This window comes from Patagioenas fasciata, chromosome 5 (assembly GCF_037038585.1).
Source record: "Patagioenas fasciata isolate bPatFas1 chromosome 5, bPatFas1.hap1, whole genome shotgun sequence".
Classification (NCBI taxonomy): Eukaryota; Metazoa; Chordata; class Aves; order Columbiformes; family Columbidae; genus Patagioenas; species Patagioenas fasciata.
In genome coordinates, this window is record NC_092524.1 from 765,834 (window position 1) to 785,318 (window position 19,485).

Genomic DNA, 19,485 nt, shown 5'->3' on the forward strand with positions numbered 1-19,485 from the left:
GTGTTGGTCCTGGTACCACCAGCATGGAGCCCAGGGTCCGTCGGTCGCGGTGCTGGGCAGGACCGCGGCGCCGCAGCCGCTGTGCCGGGTGACAGCCGGTGCTGGTGCTGCGGGGGACGCGGGGCTGTTGGTGAGGCCCCGGTGCGGTGGCTGTGGGGATGGGGGGGGTGCAGGTGTAGGTGTAAGTGCAGGTGTAGGTGCAGGTGTAGGTGTAGGTGCTCGTGTAGGTATACGCTCAGGTGTAGGTACAGGTATAGGTTCAGGAGGGCATATAGGGTCAGGTGTAGATAAATACAGCCATAGGTACAGGTATAGGCTTCACCTGAAAACCTGTACAGGTATAGGTGTGGATACAGGTACATGTTCAGGTGTAGGTACAGATATAGGTACAAATACAGGCGTAGGTTCAGATAAAGGTTCAAGTGTAGGTTCAGCTGTAGGTACAGCTACAAGTACACGTATAGGTGTAGATACAGGTGTAGGTTTGGGTGCAGGTACTGGTACAGGTGTAGGTGCTGGTATGTGTTCAGGTGTAGGTACCGCTACAGATACACGCGTAGGGGTGAGTGTAGGTACAGGTGTGGGTACAGGTACTGGTACAGGTGTGTGTACAGGTACAGGTACTGGTACAGGTGTGGGTACAGGTACAGGTACTGGTACAGGTAAAGTTCAGGTCCCGGTTCAAGTTCAAGTTCAGGTTCACGTGTGACGTTGACGGCCTCGTGACGCAACACGTGCCCCGCCCCACGCCGTTCCCGCCCGCTCCCCCCCCACCCCCGTCGCGCGGTGATGTCGCAACTCCACGCCATAGGACGGCTCCCGTGTGACGTCACCCCCGCGCCGCCCGCCGCGGCCGGTGCGTCCGGTGGGCCCGGCCCGGGCGATGGCGGCGGGCGCGGTGCGGCCCGGGCCCGGGCGGCTGGCGCTGGCGCTGGGGCTGGCGCTGGGCGCGGCGGGGACCGGCCTGGGGCTGCTCTGGATGCTGCGGCGGCGCCGGCGGCCGCCCTGGCCCTGGCGGCGGGGAGGCGGCCGGGAGGCGGAGCCCGCGGGGCACCGGAGCCAGGGTAGGAGAGCGCGGGGGCCTCGCTGCGGGAACCGACCGCGGCGGGACCGATGTTCACCGCATCCACAACCGGCCCTTTCCCGCGGGGGAACCGGCCCTTTCCCGGGGGAGAACCGGCCCTTTCCCGGGGGGGAACCGGCCCTTTCCCCGGGGGCAACCGGCCCTTTCCCCGGGGGGAACCGGCCCTTTCCCCGGGGGCAACCGGCCCTTTCCCGGGGGAGAACCGGCCCTTTCCCCGGGGGGAACCGGCCCTTTCCCCGGGGGGAAACCGGCCCTTTCCCGGGGGGAAACCCGCCCTTCCCCGGGGGGAACCGGCCCTTTCCCCGGGGGAGAACCGGCCCTTCCCCGGGGGGCAACCGGCCCTTCCCCGGGGGGCAACCGGCCCTTCCCCGGGGGGCAACCGGCCCTTCCCCGGGGGGCAACCGGCCCTGCGCGGTTCTTGTGCAGCGCCCTTAACCCGCTCTGCCCTGGGTGTGTTTTTCAGAGCTGCTTTAGAGCTTTAAGTGTGGCCCACTGGCTCCCGAGCTCCGCGAGAGGGGAAATGTGGAGCTTTTAAAGATGCCGATTCCAAAATCTGAGCGGGTTTTGTTTTGTTTTGTTTTTAATTTATCCAAGTGTGTGCAAAACTGCAGGGCCTGGGTTTGTTCATAGCGATTGCTCAGGTTTTGGAAGGGGGGCAAACTAAGTGTTTCCATTCAGTGACATCTTGCTGAGAAGCAGGGAAGAGTGGGGAAGAGATCACAGTAATTCCTCCTTTGAGAGAATCCCAGTTTTTATCTCGAGTAGCCTGGAACACAAGCCCTTCATTTCTGCATATCTGGCTGCTTTGCCGAGAGGGGCTCTCTTCTGTTGTTAATATAAAAAAGAGTGTTATTTCTTAAAGAATTGGCTTAATAGGTAGTATATTTATTTATAATATCGATGAGCTTTCAAGCAGATGTATTTAAAGTAAGCAGACTGTAGTTTTTCAGTGTGATGTTAACACAGAAATGCATGGGGTAGAAACTAAATTAATTTGCAGTAAGGACTTTTTTTTAAAAAAAGCGAGAGTTTCCTTATCTTTGTGATGTTCAGTCTGCATTTTGCTCTCTTAAAAAAGACATTTGAGAAGGGATTTTTATAGAAATATATTTAAAAGAGATAGATAAGCCCCGGTTGCTGCGGCAAACCTGCAAAGTGTGGCTGGATGCGGGTGCCGGAGAAGGGAGCATGAAGCAGCTGCAGAGCCCCAACCCTCGGGCCAGGCAGCGACACTCGGGCGTTGGATCCTCCATCTGCCCAGAACAAAGTTGCCCCAAGATTCCCCGTGTGAAACCCTTTCCCGTGTGCCCTAACGCCCGTGCTCTCTGGTTGCAGTGGTGCCCAGGGTGGTGGGCGCAGTGGAGGCGGGGGACGCGCCGCACACCCCCCTGCTGCCGCGGGACGAGCCGCTGGACGTGCTGCAGCGCCTGGACCTGGTGCTCAGGAACATCTCGGAGCTGCGCGGGGACGTGGAGGAGCTGCGGGGCAGCCTGCAGCGCCTGGCCGCCGAGATCCTGGGCCAAGTCAGGTACCCGCCCTGCCCGCACTCCCCTGGCTGCTCTGCGGGATGTTTCCCTGAAAATAAGACCTACCCGAAAATAAGCCCTAGTGTGGTTTTCCAGGATATTTGAGAATGCTCAAAATATAAGCCCTACTCCAAAAATAAGCCCTAGTTAGAGTTCATTAAAAAAAGTCAATTTAAATAGCGTCCAAGCAGCTATACATGTGGAAAAGTAAAATGAGTTGGCAATAGAATGCAGCAGGGCAGGTGTGACAGGTCTGACAGGTGTGACACGATGTGATGACTTCACTATATCTGAATTAATGTTGGTTTTTTTTTTGGTTCAAGAATAAATGTAGATTGCTGTTCATGGAAAAATAAGACATCCCCTGAAAATAAGCCCTAACACATCTTTTGGAGAAAAAAATAATATAAGACCCTGTCTTATTTTCAGGGAAGCAGGGCTTGTACTCCATGGCATGGTAAACCAGCTGTGATTGTGTCTGTGAAACTTAAAATCCAATCGTGGGAGAAATGTCCCTCTAGTTTCCACTGGTGTTATGTCTTGACCTCTGGTGAGATCAATGTAAGAAACGTTCTTTAGCGGGATTAGTTTTATTTCCTTCTGGAATATTAAGTACAGGCTCTTCCAATTCCAACCCAAGAAGGTAATTTATTCTGTGAGTGTCTGTCTCTCGTCACTGCTGTTCCTCTCTGGTCGCTGCCAGCTGTAGGTGCCGTTTGATACGGAGTAAGCGGTGCTGTGTGCTGCAGGGTGTCTCGGGATTCTGTTCTCTGTGTTCCCCGAGGCAGCCGGAGCAGTGGGTGCGATGTGGTGACCCCTTTGTGTGGGGGCTGCAAGTATGGACTGTGTAGGGACCAAGCCTGCGCTCAGAGCGGCTTTAGCGCTGGAATACGGTGTCTGGCATATAGCAGTGGGAGGGTTGTAAGCAAGAGCAGGACACTGTGAATTCCTTGGATATGAAGTGAATGAGAATCCACTAGAGAGGAGAAGGGAGTTGAAACAGCAGGCGTTTCACCATCATTCTCTTTGCCGTGCAGGTCGCACCTGGAGGAGACCCAGCGCGTCACTCGCCGGCGCCGCTTCCCGTTTCCCCGGGAAAGAAGCGATTCCGTGACCTCCAGCTCCATTTATTTCACCGCCAGCTCGGGAGCCGCCACCACGGACGACGGGGAGAGCGAAGGAGGGTGAGCGGGGCACCGCGCAGACGCGGCTTCCGCGGGCTTTGCTGCCCGCTTACTTGTGTCCGAGCGCTTTGTAACATAGAGGAAGGGGTTTTTTCCCCATTAGGTGTCTGTCATCCTGGGGTTTTTGCTTTTATTACAGTAAACCTACTACTGTCAGGGCCGGATTGTGAGGATTGTGACAATTGTGACTTTTAGAGAAAGGGGAGTGAAAATAGTTTTTGAGGGTTTTTTAAGCAGTAATTTGATGAGGGACCCTTGCAGGACAACGGGAGGTAGAAGTCCAACCTGGGACTTGGGTGAGAGAGACTGTATGAATAACATTTACATACAGTAATATATTTTTAGATTGTCTGGAAAACTTGAGAAAGTTTCAAAATATATTCCCATTAACCGAAATGTCTTTGGTTAGGGTGTTGTGGAATTTTTCATCAGGTGAACCCCACAGCTTTCGGGGTGCACACGTGTGTTCTGGAACAGCAGCTGGCCCTGTACGCTTCCCAGGGAGGAGGGAATGAGCTATAATTTAGAGAGAGAAGTTAATTGTAGTGCTGAGGGCGTGACAGGTGGAGTTTGGACGTGATGCACAGTTTGGTGGCCGCTGAGTGACCAGGCAGGTGCGACGTGGCACCTGGTGGCGCAGGTTTGTCATCGGGGACGAAGCAGCTGTTGCTGTGGCAGAGCAAAGGGCACAGGTCTGGGGAAACAGGCGCTGACGCTGCCTAAAACACGTGGGGTTAGGGTTTTATCTGCAGGAACTGATGCGATCTCATCCCGGTTACAGAACCGCTTGGTTCATCAGATGTGGATGTTCGTATGAAGGCAAAGTTAGGGAGTAAGTGATTCACGAGGGTGTAATAGGTGACTGGGCCGCCTGACAAGTGTTAAAAATATTCTGCAAATACATTGTAAGAATGTTGTGATGCCAAGAGCTCACTGTCCAGGTCCCAGTGGTGCCTGGAGTCACCACGGTGCTGTGTGTGGTGAACAGTGTGCTGAAGAGCCGCTCTGTCCAACAGGTACAGCCCACAGCATCTTGTGACCGTTAGGAAATGTCAGGTCACGCTAGAGGTGACAATAACGGCAGTTTTGGGAGGACGTCCCCGGCAGGGAGCTGCAGTGAGCTGCGGAGCAGGGACGTGTTTTGCTGCAAAATCTCAGTACTGCGTTGAGAACCTGGCGATGCGGGGGAGTTCTTACGTTGTATTTCAAATCTGTAATTAGGTTTAATGACCAGTGTGGAGAATCAGTGGAGGAGCAGCTCTCATCTGATAGAAAAATAAAACAAACTGAATAGTGTATAATTTGTCACTCTGCAAATAGGTCTAATATTAGTCTGGTCAGGACCAGCTGCCTTTAATATGCAATATCATCTTTTAGTGATGTAATTACTAGAATTTTCTAGTAGAGACACAATGTAAATTTTGGAAAAGACTATTTAAACTTTATAGCAGCCACTGGGAGGAAGGACGAGACCCTTCCTCACAGATCATTTCAGCCGTGTATTCACTTCGGGCACTTGTGTTCTTTTAATGAGATTCAGAGAGAAGAGCTCACGTTTCCGCTCTGGTTTGTAAACCACGCGGCCATGAGCATCTTCTCCAGGTTCTCAGGCCGTTCCCAGCAATCAGCACGAGCTCCCAGCGCCCGCAGGCCCGGGCTGCGTCGCTTCTGCTGCCTGGGGCTGCTTGGTCCCCTCTCCCCATGTGCTTTCTGTGCCAGACAGTCTGGTTTCATTTGCCTTCGGGGTGCGTGCGACCCAGGGGCCTCAACATACTGAAGCATTTAAGAACTTTCCATCATTGTAAACCCAAGAAAACAGGCTGATAACATCTAAATCCCTTAATCTTTCTGACAACTCCAAAATTATGAAGTTATACATGGTATTACTCATCTTTTTAAACTGGCAACATTTGTGTGAGCTGCCTTGGACAAAACACGTTTTTGTGGTGGAGAAAACACGCGTGTCGGAGCCATCCTGCGGCCGTTTAAAACAGATCGTGCTGCAGGAGCCCCCGTGGGAAGGGTTTCCAGGAAGCCGCAGCGAGACAGGGTCGCGCCGTGGAGCCCACGCTGCGCCGCGGTCGGCACGGGAAGTCAGACAGCTGGAGGAGTTCATGTGCAAGTACTGGAAGCGGGGTCTAGAGAATTAATAATGTTGTTAATTTTAAGAAAATACCAAGAAATGAAGCTTTTAATCTGAAAGGGAGCCGTGCCAGTGTCACCTACCACCGTGTTGCTACATTATCCATTAATTTAGCGCCGCCTGCGTGATCTCCAGCGTGTCATCTGTGCTGTCTGCTCTAAGGCTGACTCTGAGTTCTTGTGTTAAAACATCCCAGCATGAAGTGGTGCCTATTGCCATGTACGGTGGGGATGGAGGCTGCCGGAGGGCGGGTTTCACCCTCTACCAGAGCAGGAAATGCTTGGGCATCACGGATGGTTCCCAGCAAATGGAAGTTTCGATAGCCAAATGCCTCATTATCTCTGTGTGGCCAAGGGACCGTCGCTGCTCTCCTCAGATACGGAGCTTGGGGACAGATCTCTGTCCCCAGAGCAGGGCAGCGGCACCTCCGAGCGCTGGGCTGTGCTCCCCGTGTCCCTGCACTGCAGCCACCCTTTCAGAACCTTTGAGCTGCGCTTTTTTCTGGTTCCTTTGACTAATTTAGCAGCTAATTGTTGCCGGGGTTTCTGTACAGGCGGTGTCTTTCTGTGCCTCACCTGCTGTGTCCTTGCTGGACTGGCTCGTGTGAAATACTTTTCCTCGCTCCACGGCTGCTTTGCACCTTGTTACACGTCACTGTGAACAAGCTGGTTGGTGTTTAGTGCTCGGACAATATGACAGAGGTTCAAGTTGTGTTTTCCACATGGATAAGTGTGTTGGATCTTGCGTTGAAATTCCCTTCTATAATCCATACGTGGATTGTCCTGGCTCTGTTTGTAGTTAATTCTCTCAGGTTGAAGTTAGAAGCTGCTATGGTGTGCAAGTGTGATGCGGACTTGCGTTCTGCTTCACCTTTGGGGATCTTCTTTCTTCAGCTTTTTGAGCTTGTGTCTGTTCCATGAGAAGCAGTGACAGGAGTCATTTGAGGCACTTGTGTTGCGCAGTGTCCTCCAGGATAGACTAAGATACTCCCGTTCCTCTGTTAGGAAGAGTTGTATAAAGCTGGCAGAGGCTGCGCGTGATCTCCTCAAGCTGATCCGGTGCTGTGTGTTTGTGTTGAAGGTACACGACGGCCAACGCCGAGTCCGACTACGACCGGGAGTCGGAGCGGGCGAGCGAGGAAGAGGACGAGGCGAGCTGCACGGCGCGGGGCTCGCCCGAGCTGGCCCCCGAGGCCGGGCCGCCGGTCCCCGCGGAGCCCTGGCCCGAGGCCGGGCTGGCCCAGGTCCTGCAGCAGGCCGACCGCCTGCACCGCGGGGACGCCGGCCAGCAGAGAGAGGCCTTCCAGCTGCTGCTCAACAACAAGCTGGCGGTAAGGTCGCCTTCTTGCATGGGGACTGACATGTGAAAAAAGTGAAATTCAAGTAGTGTATTTTAATGAAATGGCCAAGTTTCGGGTGAGGTTTTTCCCAGTGTTTTAAGGTTAGGGGAGGCTGCAGGAGAACTGGCCCCAGCCTGGCCTCCAAAGTGGCAGAATGAGTCTTGACATCCGTGTCTGTTTTGTGCAGTACGCAGAGCAGAAGGACTTTGTGTGGCGCCTGGCCCGAGCACACAGCGACATGTGCGAGATCACAGGAGACGCGGATGAGAAGAGGTCGTACGCGGCCGAAGGTGAGCAGTCGTGTTTGCGATGGGGTGGTCGGCGCTGACCTTCACGCCTCAGAGCGGCAAACCCCGCGTTTTTCCCACTTGTTCAGCTTTTGGAGCCGGCAGGGGGGTGGAGGGGAGAGGGGAAAGCGGGACAAGGCCTGGAGCTGGGGCTGTGGAATGAATCAGAACAAAACCGCTGAAAAGTCTCTTTACGTTTTCTTAACAAGGGAGGGGATGTTTTCTTTTGACATGACTGTCCTTCCAAAGGACCTGAGACTGTGCTGCTGCTCCGCTTAAAACTGGTGTGGTCTCTTTGAGCAGTCTTGGATGTTCCCTGTGTCTGCAGGAGTATGGAATTATTTAGGGAACATTTTAAGTCAAGTTCATTATAAAACCAACAACCATGTAACTTTTAGTGCCATTCCGTTGCTGTACCCTAACAGCCTTAAAGAAGGAAGTAAAGCGAGAAAGTGGCTGAATTTCTTGTCTCTGATCGCTCCTTGGCAGGGAAAGAAGAGCTAGAAATGGCCTTACAGAAGTGGGGTGACAGTGCCGAGTGCCATCAGTGGTATGTCGCTTTTTACTTCTTGCTTTTAAGCAGTGCAGGAAAAGGACTCGGGGATTGCTGGGAGCTCAGTGGTGTTTAAAAACAAAGAAAACATGAACAAAAAGTCTATTTGTTCTTCCTGGGAGTATACTACATGGACATTTTTTTTCTGTAAAATCCCATTTTTCACAGCTTTGGTTAACTGCCATAAGTAATGGCTTGACAGACAGTAGGCTTGGTTGTGATAAAAGTAATAAACTTGGCTTTGCTTGTGCCACTTTATTTATGAATTTCTCTGAGATGGCCGGAAGGGTTCTAGAGCAAAACCTCACAAATAGAATAGTGAGCTTCTCTGGATACCAAGAAGCAATTGTTTGAAGGCTTTTGTGAGTCTGCACTTCAGAAGTTGATTGGCTTTGGTAGTGAAGGATGAGCTGCTGGGTGGGGCTTGGAGAACCCGGCTCTTGGCACAGTGTGTTTGAGGTGGGTGAGTGCGACGAGCTCCGTTCACCGGGCTGGATTTTGCAGCCTGCGTGTTCTTCAGGCTGCTCACAGCTCACGTAGGTGTATTTGGAAAGGCGAGGTTTGCGTAGGAGCTTTGCTGGGACTCGTGCGGTTTCCCGTGCAGCAGGGGCGGGCGCTGATGTGCTCAGCAGCCGGCTGGGGCCGCGCTGCTGCGGGTGCCTCGGCACGGACCCGAGCTGCGCTCTGCTGTCGCTTTTGGGTGTGCAGCCCCTGGGAAGCGCGTCTCTGAGCAGCCTGCTCTGCGCTGGGTGCGGGTGGGCTGCCGAGGAGCGCGTTGCACCCAGATAACTCGCGGGAAGCCGGTTCCCGACTTGGAGGGCTCAGTGTGGTGAGGCTCTTGTTTTCTTTCACAAGTCCTGTTTCCTTTGGCCCTCTTTCAGCCCCTGCACAATAACGTCTGTATCCTTCACAGCCAGCTGTGCCGCCGTGGGGGCAGAGTCTTGACAATATAGATTAGGGACAGAAGCAACTACAGCAGATAGGAGTTGGTGTTAGAAGGTATTTCAGAACTTAGAGGGGGAAAAATGGCACAGAGCTGGAGCTGCCTGGTAACGTCCCCTGGGCAAGCAAGAGAAAGGGCTGGAAAGTGCGAGCAGGGACAGAAGAAACCTCAGCAGGGGTTACTGCTCCCTCCTGCTCTCGGGACAGTGAACTCACTCCACATTCACAGTCTGCCAGTTGCTTTCTGTTTGTTAGGCGTGTTGCCAGCGGTCACACTCATCTTTGCCAATATAAAACACTCCTGCACTTTTATCAGTTGGCTGCAAAAATAGCTGTTTCTCCACACTTCTCCCCCTTCTCCTTTTATTCCCATTTGCTTTGCTGTTTCTGGTCAATTCGGGGCTTGTTCTCTGCAGCAAGGAGCTCCGGTGTGCCTGCAGCCTGTGAAACAGCTCGGGGGCTCCGGGCTGTGTTTGGGTTTGGCAGAACCGCGGAGCTGGGGGTGCCCAGAGCGCCGAGTTTGGGGCCCGGAGCCCCCGGATCCTGCTCGGAGGGCAGCACCGAGCACGGGCGGGCTGGGGAGCACAGGGCTCTGCTCCAGCTCCATCTGCCCCGCAGAGTTCATTTTCTAATAGCCGGGGAAGTCCTTCCCAAGCTGAGGTTCCCCTGGGAGCGTGCAGCTTGAGCCGCATCTGCAGCTTAGCGAGGAGTTGTGGTTAATGGTGAGTGGAGCGGCACGGTAAGGTCAAGTTTCGGTAAGCGCTGAGACGTGGGCCTGAGAGGCGCTTCCGAGGTTCCCCGCTGTGTACAGGAGCTGAAAATCCCCTCCCCAGCTCATTGTTTTCAGTCTGTCCTGTGTCTGTGGTCAGTCCTGCAGCTCCGCAGTGGCATTTGTCCCGGGGCATATCACAAAATGCTGGGAAGAACTTGATGCACGTGCCAAACTAAACAAGCAGGGAGATAAAAGCAGAACACGGCGTTGGTGCTGCCGAGCCGGGAGGGGAGGTCGGGGTCTGAAGAGCCTCCAAGCTCAGAACTGCAAGGTCGTGCACATAAAAACCAGCAACAGGCTGAGCCCAGCAAAGCTGGGTCGGGTGGAGTCGGCTTTTCCTGGGACTGCAGTGAAAAAACAGTTCAGCCATCTCTTGCTTTCTTGTTTAGTTTCTTTCCTGACACAAAGATAGGACCAATATTTACTGCTTGTTTTATGAAACGTTTCACCAGGCTCTCAGAAAACAGGGTGTATTGATGTTTCTTGACAGCTGCGTGCTGCACCACTTGCCGTTGGTGTGGTTGTGGGTGCAGAGGTCAGGCTGGGCCGTGTCCCCTGCATTTACTGTGCCTTGGGAGGGGCTCCTCGGGCTCCCCCTGGGGAGGGACGGGAGGTAAAGGGAGGTTAGGCCGAGTTTTAGCTCCCAGCTCAAAAGGCAGGGCGTTTCCTGTTTTGTTGCATAGCCTTAAACCTGACCTAATTGTATCTAATGCTTGCCCACGTATTTGGGAGCCTAAACAATATGGTTAGAGGAGCCGTGGCCTGGCAAGATCCAACGCAGCACTACAGGCTACGTGATTGATTGTGTAGGAATATTTTATCTTGTGATCTTGGAAGCAAAGCCTTTTATTGGCTCGTGTGTCCAACCCCAGCCACATCGTGGTTCGGGATGCTCAGCACAGGCTGCTGCCCCACAGCTCCCACCCAGCGGATCAGCGTGGTTGGGGTGCCGGGGGTGGGACGGGAGGGTGTAAATCCTGGGGTAATTAACCTCCCTAACTCCCGCTGCTCGTGAAATAACTAACGCTGCTCACTGCTGTCCTTCTTGGGTTGAAATGTGTGGTCTGTAAGTAGAGAAAGCTAATGGACTTTGCACTGAAAAGACTGAAACCGTGTTCTTTTGTTCCCCAAGTGTGGTGGCGGGCTGCAGGACCTAGGTAGGTTTTTGCAGTGTTTTCCCTCGAAACAGCCAGCGCTGCGCTCTAGACGGGCTGCTCGTGCGGGCTTGGTTCGTTAGAGCTTGTCCTAATGAACTAGTTCTGGCTCTGGCTGCAGTAGCGCTGGCTCCTCGTTGCTCCGCATTTTGACGCAGTTTTGTTGCTGGGTGAGGAAATTTAGGATGTAGAGCTGTTGATATAGACATGAGGCTTTCCAGCCATCCGTGCAACAAACTTGTGTCACATCCTTCGAGCCAATGCCTTCTCCTGCACTAAATTGTACTGCGTACGTCTCTTCCTGCAAAAGGTGGACAGCATTCCTTGTTTTCCCCAGTAAGCTGTGAAGCTTTAATGCACTTATGTGCCTTCCTTCTGAAGATGTCAGCAGAATGTAAATGTCCATTTAAACCTGACGGATTTCGCGCGCTGTCTCCGCTGGGCAGGTACGCGGTTCTGTGCGGGCAGCTGTCGGAGCACGAGAGCATCCAGAAGCGCATTCAAACTGGATATGTGTTTAAGGTGAGTAGAAAGGACGTGCTGGCTTTTGTGTAAGGATTGAACAGTAGTTGTTTCTATAGTAAAAAGTTAGGAAAACTTGCTCCAGCGTGTATGTATATGATGAGTGTGAGGACTTGAAACATGAAGTTACGGTGTGGTGATCGGATACAGCACCAGCTCTTCCTCAGTCGCTGCCTGTGCTCGTGCTTGCACCCTCCAGAAACGAAAACCCGTTGTTGTTCAAAGGGGATTTAATCTGCCTCACATTGCTTTATTTACCTGTGGTGGGAGGATGTCACCGGGTAGGAGGAAGCACCAGAGCAGTTACTGCAAAGAGGCCACGTATAATTATTGATATCACCTTGCCAGCTGTTGACACAACCAGTAATTCAGTGATGTCAAAGCTCTGGAAAGGTGGTAGAGTGAAATGAAGGGCAGCTTTGGTTTTTTGTGTGCAGTAATTCTTGTCTCTGGGGCTGATAAAATGCTGGTTTTCTGTGTTCGCTGAAACCATTTAAAGAAAATGTGGCATCTCTTTGTAGCTGTAATTTTATTGATCCCAACATTTAAATTGTGGGCTTCTTCCTCTCCTCTTTCCATGTTTGTTCACCTGCTCTTGCAGACGTTGTATTTGCTTGTGACACAAACGTAATGTGTGTCGATGATGGTTTTCTGCAGGAACACATCGACAAAGCGATGGAACTGAAACCAGAGGACCCAAAGTCTTACTACCTTCTGGGCAGGTGGTGTTACCAGGTAAAACTGTTATTGCTTTTTGCTGTTTTCTTCCTCCTTGGAACGTAATTCCCCGTCTGAGTGGAAATGGGTGGATTCACACCAGCAGCGTAAGGACTGGGAACGCTGTTTGGGTGCTGAGCGCGGTGTTGTGTCAGACAGTACTGGTACAGACACGTCCTGGTTGCTGGAAGAAGTCGTTTAAAAGTTGTGCTTGTGTGGGATCTGGAAGCTTTGCACTTCGGTGCCGAAACAGTGCAGAGAAAACACTGCAGCTGAGCGCTGTACGTTGTTGTGTTCAGAACCCCTCACCCTGTAAGAGCTCGTGTTCTCGTACATGTGGCGCCTCGGTGCTTCTCTCAGAGCGCTGTCGACCCGTCTGCCAGGACACGGCATCTCCTTCAGCATCTCGCAGCTGTTCTCTTCGCTGTAACCAAGGAGCCTTACGCAGCCCATCTCCCTCTTTCTTCCTCCTGTGACACCCGAAATGCGTACCTGCAGAGCGGTGCTGCCGCTTGGAGCACCAGATTTTAAATGGTTGGGGTTTTTAGTGAGTGTGAGTGAATTCAGGTGCCCCGTAGCGAGGGGGCCAGGAGCCGGTGGCAGAAGGAGCGCTGGCCCAGCCCGGTGCCGGCTCCTCGCTCTGCGCTGACCATTGGAGCCCAGCAGAAAGGAGCAGGGTCAGTGGTGAGGAACACGCACTGGAGTTTTTCGAAGCGTGAAGAGCGTGGTTTCATATCAGCAATGGCATTTACTCTTGCTGCTGTGATACTTTTGTCCCCAGCTCATCAAAAGGCTTTGAAGGTAGTTGGTGTTCCTCTCTGCAGTAGAATAAAAGCTGCTGGGGTTTTGCCATTTCATTTCTTTGTTGCCTCTGTTCTGCCCCCCCTGTTTTTCGTGTCTTTCCCAGAGAGAGCTGTTTGCTAATAGTGTTATTCCTGAGCTGCTCCGAGTTGGAGCTGGGGGGTTTTCGGTCACAGCAGCTGGTGAGGGAGGTGGCACAGCAAAGGGCGGGTAGAGCAGCAAAGGGCGGGTAGAACGGCAAAGGATGGGTAGAGCGGTAAAGGACGGGTAGAACGCAAAGCACGCTTCCTGTGCTTTGCTCGGTAAAACCAAACCACCCTCAGTCCTGTAAGCACATATGGCTGTGATCAAGGGCATTTTGGAGCCGGCAAGAGATTCTGCTCACAGTATGTCTGCATAATCCTCTGCCTGTGTTTCCTCTGCACACAGCATTGGGGCATTAGGAGAAGCGTGCCGGCTGCTTTAGACCTCTTGACAGGGAAAAGCTTGGAGTCAAATACCGTAAATCAGATTTAGTGCCTATAAAAAGAAATAAGAGTTTGCAGTAACTATCTGCTTTTCAGTTTATGTGATTTGAAAGTGCTTCGCTGCTGTGAAAAATGCGGTCACATTGCAGGATCGTAGCTGAGATAATTGGCACAGGTAATTACAGAGGAGCAGTGCACTGAACTGCTGGAAGCTCCTAATGCTCTGTTCTGGTGTGGACTTTCTACTCAGCCTTGTTGCTGAAGTGATGAAACAAAACAGGTGTATGTAGCAATATGTTAGTGCTTCTGCTGTTGTGCATTATAAGGATTATACAGTACTAAAGGAGGAAGATATGATCAGAAGGTGCAGTCCTGTGCATCCTTGCCCCTGCTGAAATCTCAGGACGTTTCTTAGAGAGAGAAGCTGGGAGCAGGAGAATAAGATTTCACGAAATGATTGCAATAGCCACCTCTTTCTCAAGCCGTGAATCTCTGCTGGTGGGAGGGCTGTAGCTGCTGCTCGAGGGGCCCGTATGGTGAGAACACGCTCTGGTGCCGGATTTACAGTGGGAGACGGGAGGGCTCTGTGTGCGTTTGCTCCCATGCGCAGGTGGGAGCTGCTGCAGCTGCTGTGACTGCAACGAGGTGGTTTGGGAGTTTGCAGCCAAACAGTTTGGGAGTTTGCAGCACCCACGCTGTTGCACACCGGTAATATTCAGCTGTAGAGACAGATCTTACTGCGAGCATTACACGCGTGGCAGCTGATGTACAGACCTGCAAAAGCTGACTTCGGACAAGGAAAAGCAGATTGGGTTTAATTCTGTGGCCAGACTGGGATACTGGTCCAGGATCTGCCAACACTACCAGGATCTGTGGCTTTCTCCCAGGCACACAAGCCAGTGACAAGAAACTGATAATTGCGTGTCTGTACTAATGCAGGTGCTGTGTCTGTCGGCTCTGACCGCGGCATCTCCTGTCTCTGCAGGTTTCCCAGCTGGGGTGGCTGGAGAAGAAAACGGCTGCGGCGTTGTTCGAGGCGCCCCCGACAGCCACGGTGCAGGACGCGCTGCAGAACTTCCTACGGGTACGGAAACCTGATGGGCGAGGGCAATCGCAAGTGTGAACCCAACTGCTTCGGGCTTCCACGCAATCATTATGGTTGGAAAAGCCCGTCCAGATCATGGAGTCCACCCATAACCCGCCCTGTCCCCGCCCCGTGTCCTGAGAACCTCATGTCCGTCTGTCCAGCCCTCCAGGGATGGTGACTCCAGCACTGCCCTGGGCAGCCTGTTCCAATGCCCCACAGCCCTTTGGGGAAGAAATTGTTCCCAGATCCAACCTCAACCTCCCCTGGCACAACTTGAGGCCGTTTCCCTCATTCTGTCGCTTGTTATTGGGATGTATTTGCAAAAGTAGGGTTTGGTCATCTATTTTGTAATATTTTTAAGGGCTGCGATAAGCCTGATCTGGGCGTTAACGGTGTGCCTTGCATGTCCTAATGTCTGCTGTTCTCTGCTGTCCCACCCTCCCCTCTGCTGCAGGTCGAGGAGCTGAGCCCAGGCTTTTCCAAAGCAGGCAGAGTCTACATCGCCAAGGTAAGCAGCCACCTTTTGCTGCCTTTAGTTCCGTCATATGCTCCTAAGATAAGAAATATTTGTATTAAAGAATGGTCTTTGGCTGTCAAGTGTGAGCACCTGTAAATTACTCCGTGCAGAAGCAAGATTGTATAAGATGATAACACCTCTAAAAAAGACCAAATCGTCTAGTGCAGAGGCATTAGAACACAGGGAAGGTTTTGCCTTGGAGTCACCCAGAGGAGCATCCTTGGGTTTTAGCAGATCAGATTCTGTATAAAGCGGCACTTGTGAGTGGTTAAACTTGTGAGCCACGAGCTGGAGGTTGAATCCCACCAGCGCCATGGATTTCTGTGCTGTTCACACAAAGAGAATCACGTGGAGAGGTAAAGGATAAAGGAAATCTCTATTCTACCAACACAGATGGGAGCCTCGAGTGATGGTTAAGTACAGTCCTGGAGCTCCAGAGACCTTTCTGCTTGCATTGAGGGAATAATTGGGTTTGAACTCTTGAATGTTAAAATTGCTGCTTAATTCCTACAGCCTCCAGTTGGAGTCTAGAAATATTTAAAGCCCAAATAGCTTTAGAAGTATTAGCCGGGGTGGGCGTAGCGAAGAGTAGCTGTAGTCATTGTCTGTGGAATTCCTGCGTTCCCAGTGTCCCAGAGCACGTGAAGTTCATGGGGGCAGCGTGCGAGCCGCAGGGTGTTTGGGCTGGGTGCGTTGTTACCGGAACCTGGGCGCTGGATTTATTTCACAGCGGGCGTCTCGTTAAAGTGGAGGTGAGAGCAGAGGAGGAAAACCCAGCCCCAGTGCAGCTGCCTTCACAACAGCTGGATTTGCCTTGGACACAGGCTTCCTGTGTGTATCTGGTGATGGGTCTGTCAGGTAAAATTCACTACAGGTGATTCACAGATCAGCAGCCTTTTGTTTCCGGCTGCCTCTGGATGTGGTGGATGGGATGTGCTCCTCATTGCTCCTCTGCTTGTAAACACGGACATTCAAAATCACCCACGTCTTGTAGAGAGTAAAGGCTGGAAGGCCTGGAACTTATTTCCAGTGAAGCTGCAGCATTCAGGTCTTAATTTGAGTAGATTTTCAGAGCCAATGTAGAAGTTAGGGTTTCATTGTGTGTGATCTACGTGGGCTGGTGCGTTTTTATGGGGCTGATAGTTCTCCATGCATCCGGCAGGTGTGACTGAGCTTCGGCAACGCTCTGCAAACACCGGTTAGCGCAGGAGTTAACAGGACTGCGTGTATCTGTTTGAGTTGGGTTTGGTTTGTTATTTTTCCCTAGTCCCAAGCTCTGCCACTTGGATCACATCCTTCAGCGCAACATTTTAGAGTGCAATTGGTATCTGATTATTTGAAAGGAGATAGATGGGTCAGACCCGAAAGACAACCGCTGTGGTTTCTAGTCGCTGACTGTTGTCCCGTTGTTGTTTTTCACTCGCAGTGTTACCGGGAGCTGGGGAACAGCTCTGCCGCCGCGCTCTGGATGGACCTGGCCGCGGAGCTGCCGGTCGCTACCAAAGAGGTAACAGCCTCAGTCAGCGCACGGTGCGGACGAGCGGGGTTAAATGGTTACGGAGATAACGTTGTTTTCTCAAAGATGTTCCAGCCTCTAAGCCCAGGTTTTAAAGTATTGTGTGCCTTAGCGTGGGCTCTTTTCTTCTCTTGGATCCTGTTGCCAGATGCCTCTGGCAATTCAGCAAAATAATGAAAAGTGTGTCTGACGGGGCCGTGTAATCGCAGCACAGGCGGTGCCCACCCCGTGGGGCTGGCGAGGGGCGCGTGTGGGCGTCCTGCACTGGTCCTGTGTACGTGGGACACCCGCAGGACACTGCCCAGCACCCCGCGGGTTTGTCTGGGCAGCTCAGTGCAGATGGGGCTGCTAAAAGTGCCTGGCTGTCCTAGGGCCGCAGCACTTTGTTACCTCCTCTCATTACCATTCCCTCTTCTAATTACCCGCGTGGCTTGGGAGGAGCTGCCACCATTGATCTCTCTTGGTGCCCAGTTGGCTCCAAAGCTCGCCCAGGCTGGAGCTGGTTGTGCTGAGCCATTCAGAGCTTTGTGTGCACTGCCCAGCATTGGGGTTTTTAATATCTGGGATATTTCAGCTTTTTAATGACTGTCGCAGTGTTGTGCAGAGCAGGCTGTCCTGCAGTTTGGAAGGGAGCCGGGAGCTCTTCTGCACTTTCCTTTCCTTTGCTCTTTTTCTGTTAAGCAGGACCCGTACAGCAGGTGCCCTCGAATTCCTGCCAGTTAGAAACTGAATAAGAACACATCAGCTTTTAATATTAATCTGGTGTTATCTGCATTGTACTGAAAAATGCAAGTGAAGTAATGCAGTCAGGGTCCTCCAGATGTTACAGCTTCAGCCTTAGTGTGATGGAATAAACCTGCTGGGTGTGAGGCAGAGTTCAACCAGGAAAGCACTGAGATTGTCAGGAAAGAGCTCCAGGCACAGAAGTCGTGAACAGTTAATTCTCTCCTGCTCTGAAATTAGAAGTGGGAGTCGATGAGGAAGCCGATGCTGAAGTGGCTTTGGTTAAGTCTCTGCAGATCAGTTCTGGTCATCAGTCCAATAACTTGCGTTGTGTTGGGGAGGGGAACCAAGGGCGTTTATCCAGCCTGAGCGAGGGAGCAGGGGTGGAATTCGGCTGTTCTGATCGTCAGGGCTCGTCTTGCGTAAGGAAATGTGAGAGAAATGCTCTTTGCTGCTTGGAAAACTTAAAGAGGTTGCAAAGACAGTGGTGCTGAGAGGGAAGTACAGGGGGAAAAGGATTAGGAGGAAAAGTGTAACACTGGGTAATGATGTTCAAACCTGGTATGGGGCTGGAGAAGAAAGGGTAATGCTCCTTTTTAGTGGTTTCAATCAGGCTGTGTACTTACCTGCTCTTTTATTGCATTTCCAGGACGCAGAGAGCGAGAGGGAACTGGAGGAGCTGCGGTCGGTCTGGCAGGAGTGACAACGCAGAGGTCGATGGCACCGCTGCTGCCCGGGCAGGGACCTGCGGCCAGGGGGGCTGCAGCTCCGGCAACATGCGGGGGTCTGCAGATCTGTCAACACGGGGGGGTCTGCAGATCCGACAGTACAGGGGGGTCTGCAGATCCGACAGTACAGGGGGGTCTGCAGATCCGACAGTACAGGGGGGGTCTGCAGATCCGACAGTACAGGGGGGTCTGCAGATCCGACAGTACAGGGGGGGGTCTGCAGATCCGACAGTACAGGGGGGTCTGCAGATCCAACAGTACAGGGGGGTCTGCAGATCCGACAGTACAGGGGGGGTCTGCAGATCTGACAGTACAGGGGGGGTCTGCAGATCTGACAGTACAGGGGGGTCTGCAGATCTGACAGTACAGGGGGGTCTGCAGATCTGACAGTACAGGGGGGTCTGCAGATCCAACAGTACAGGGGGGGTCTGCAGATCCGACAGTACAGGGGGGTCTGCAGATCTGACAACACGGTGGGGTCTGCAGATCTGACAACACGGGGGGGTCTGCAGATCCGACAGTACAGGGGGGGTCTGCAGATCCGACAGTACAGGGGGGTCTGCAGATCCGACAGTACAGGGGGGGTCTGCAGATCCGACAGTACAGGGGGGGTCTGCAGATCCGACAGTACAGGGGGGTCTGCAGATCCGACAGTACAGGGGGGGTCTGCAGATCCGACAGTACAGGGGGGTCTGCAGATCCGACAGTACAGGGGGGGTCTGCAGATCCGACAGTACAGGGGGGTCTGCAGATCCGACAGTACAGGGGGGGGTCTGCAGATCCGACAGTACAGGGGGGTCTGCAGATCCAACAGTACAGGGGGGTCTGCAGATCCGACAGTACAGGGGGGGTCTGCAGATCTGACAGTACAGGGGGGGTCTGCAGATCTGACAGTACAGGGGGGTCTGCAGATCTGACAGTACAGGGGGGTCTGCAGATCCAACAGTACAGGGGGGGTCTGCAGATCCGACAGTACAGGGGGGTCTGCAGATCTGACAACACGGTGGGGTCTGCAGATCTGACAACACGGGGGGGTCTGCAGATCCAACAGTACAGGGGGGTCTGCAGATCTGACAACACCGGGGGGTCTGCTGGACGACCCGGGGGTTGCGGGAACACGCTGCGCTCTGGTCGGCACAGCCGCCAAGGGACCTCGGTGGGGTTGAACAGCGTACGTTTTTGTATAATCGTCCTCCTCGAAGCACTGCGTATGTTTGGTTCCAAAACTCCTGAAAAATGTCCAATTCCTATGAGTGGGGGGGTGCACAGGTAGAATTTGCGATGTAAGAATATTTGTGGTTATATATATATATATGTATATATCAGAGATACGTGAGGTATATACGAGATATATATACCTCGTGATATAAAGATATATACACAAATATAGACATATTTATATACACACGTGTATATTTTATAT

General features: G+C 52.7%; 1 protein-coding gene across 2 annotated transcripts; it reads left to right on the top strand.

The window, feature by feature from the left end:
- Window positions 1-866: 866 nt before the first annotated feature.
- On the top strand, window positions 867-18,563 carry RMDN3 (regulator of microtubule dynamics 3). 2 transcript variants are annotated; one of them, XR_011739218.1, is made up of 13 exons: window positions 867-1,064; window positions 2,420-2,612; window positions 3,648-3,794; window positions 7,018-7,267; window positions 7,464-7,566; window positions 8,053-8,113; window positions 11,431-11,506; window positions 12,164-12,241; window positions 14,477-14,575; window positions 15,033-15,086; window positions 16,522-16,602; window positions 17,984-18,094; window positions 18,543-18,563. XR_011739218.1 is itself a non-coding variant. In XM_065839139.2 (12 exons), exons 1-12 carry the CDS (start codon window positions 884-886, stop codon window positions 18,035-18,037), a joined length of 1,377 nt encoding a protein of 458 aa, XP_065695211.1. In that variant the 5' UTR covers window positions 867-883; the 3' UTR covers window positions 18,038-18,204. The 2 variants fall into 2 exon arrangements, 1 of the variants encoding a protein (XP_065695211.1); XM_065839139.2 differs by lacking the exon at window positions 18,543-18,563 and having other exon boundaries at window positions 17,984-18,204.
- The last annotated feature ends 922 nt before the right edge of the window (window positions 18,564-19,485 follow it).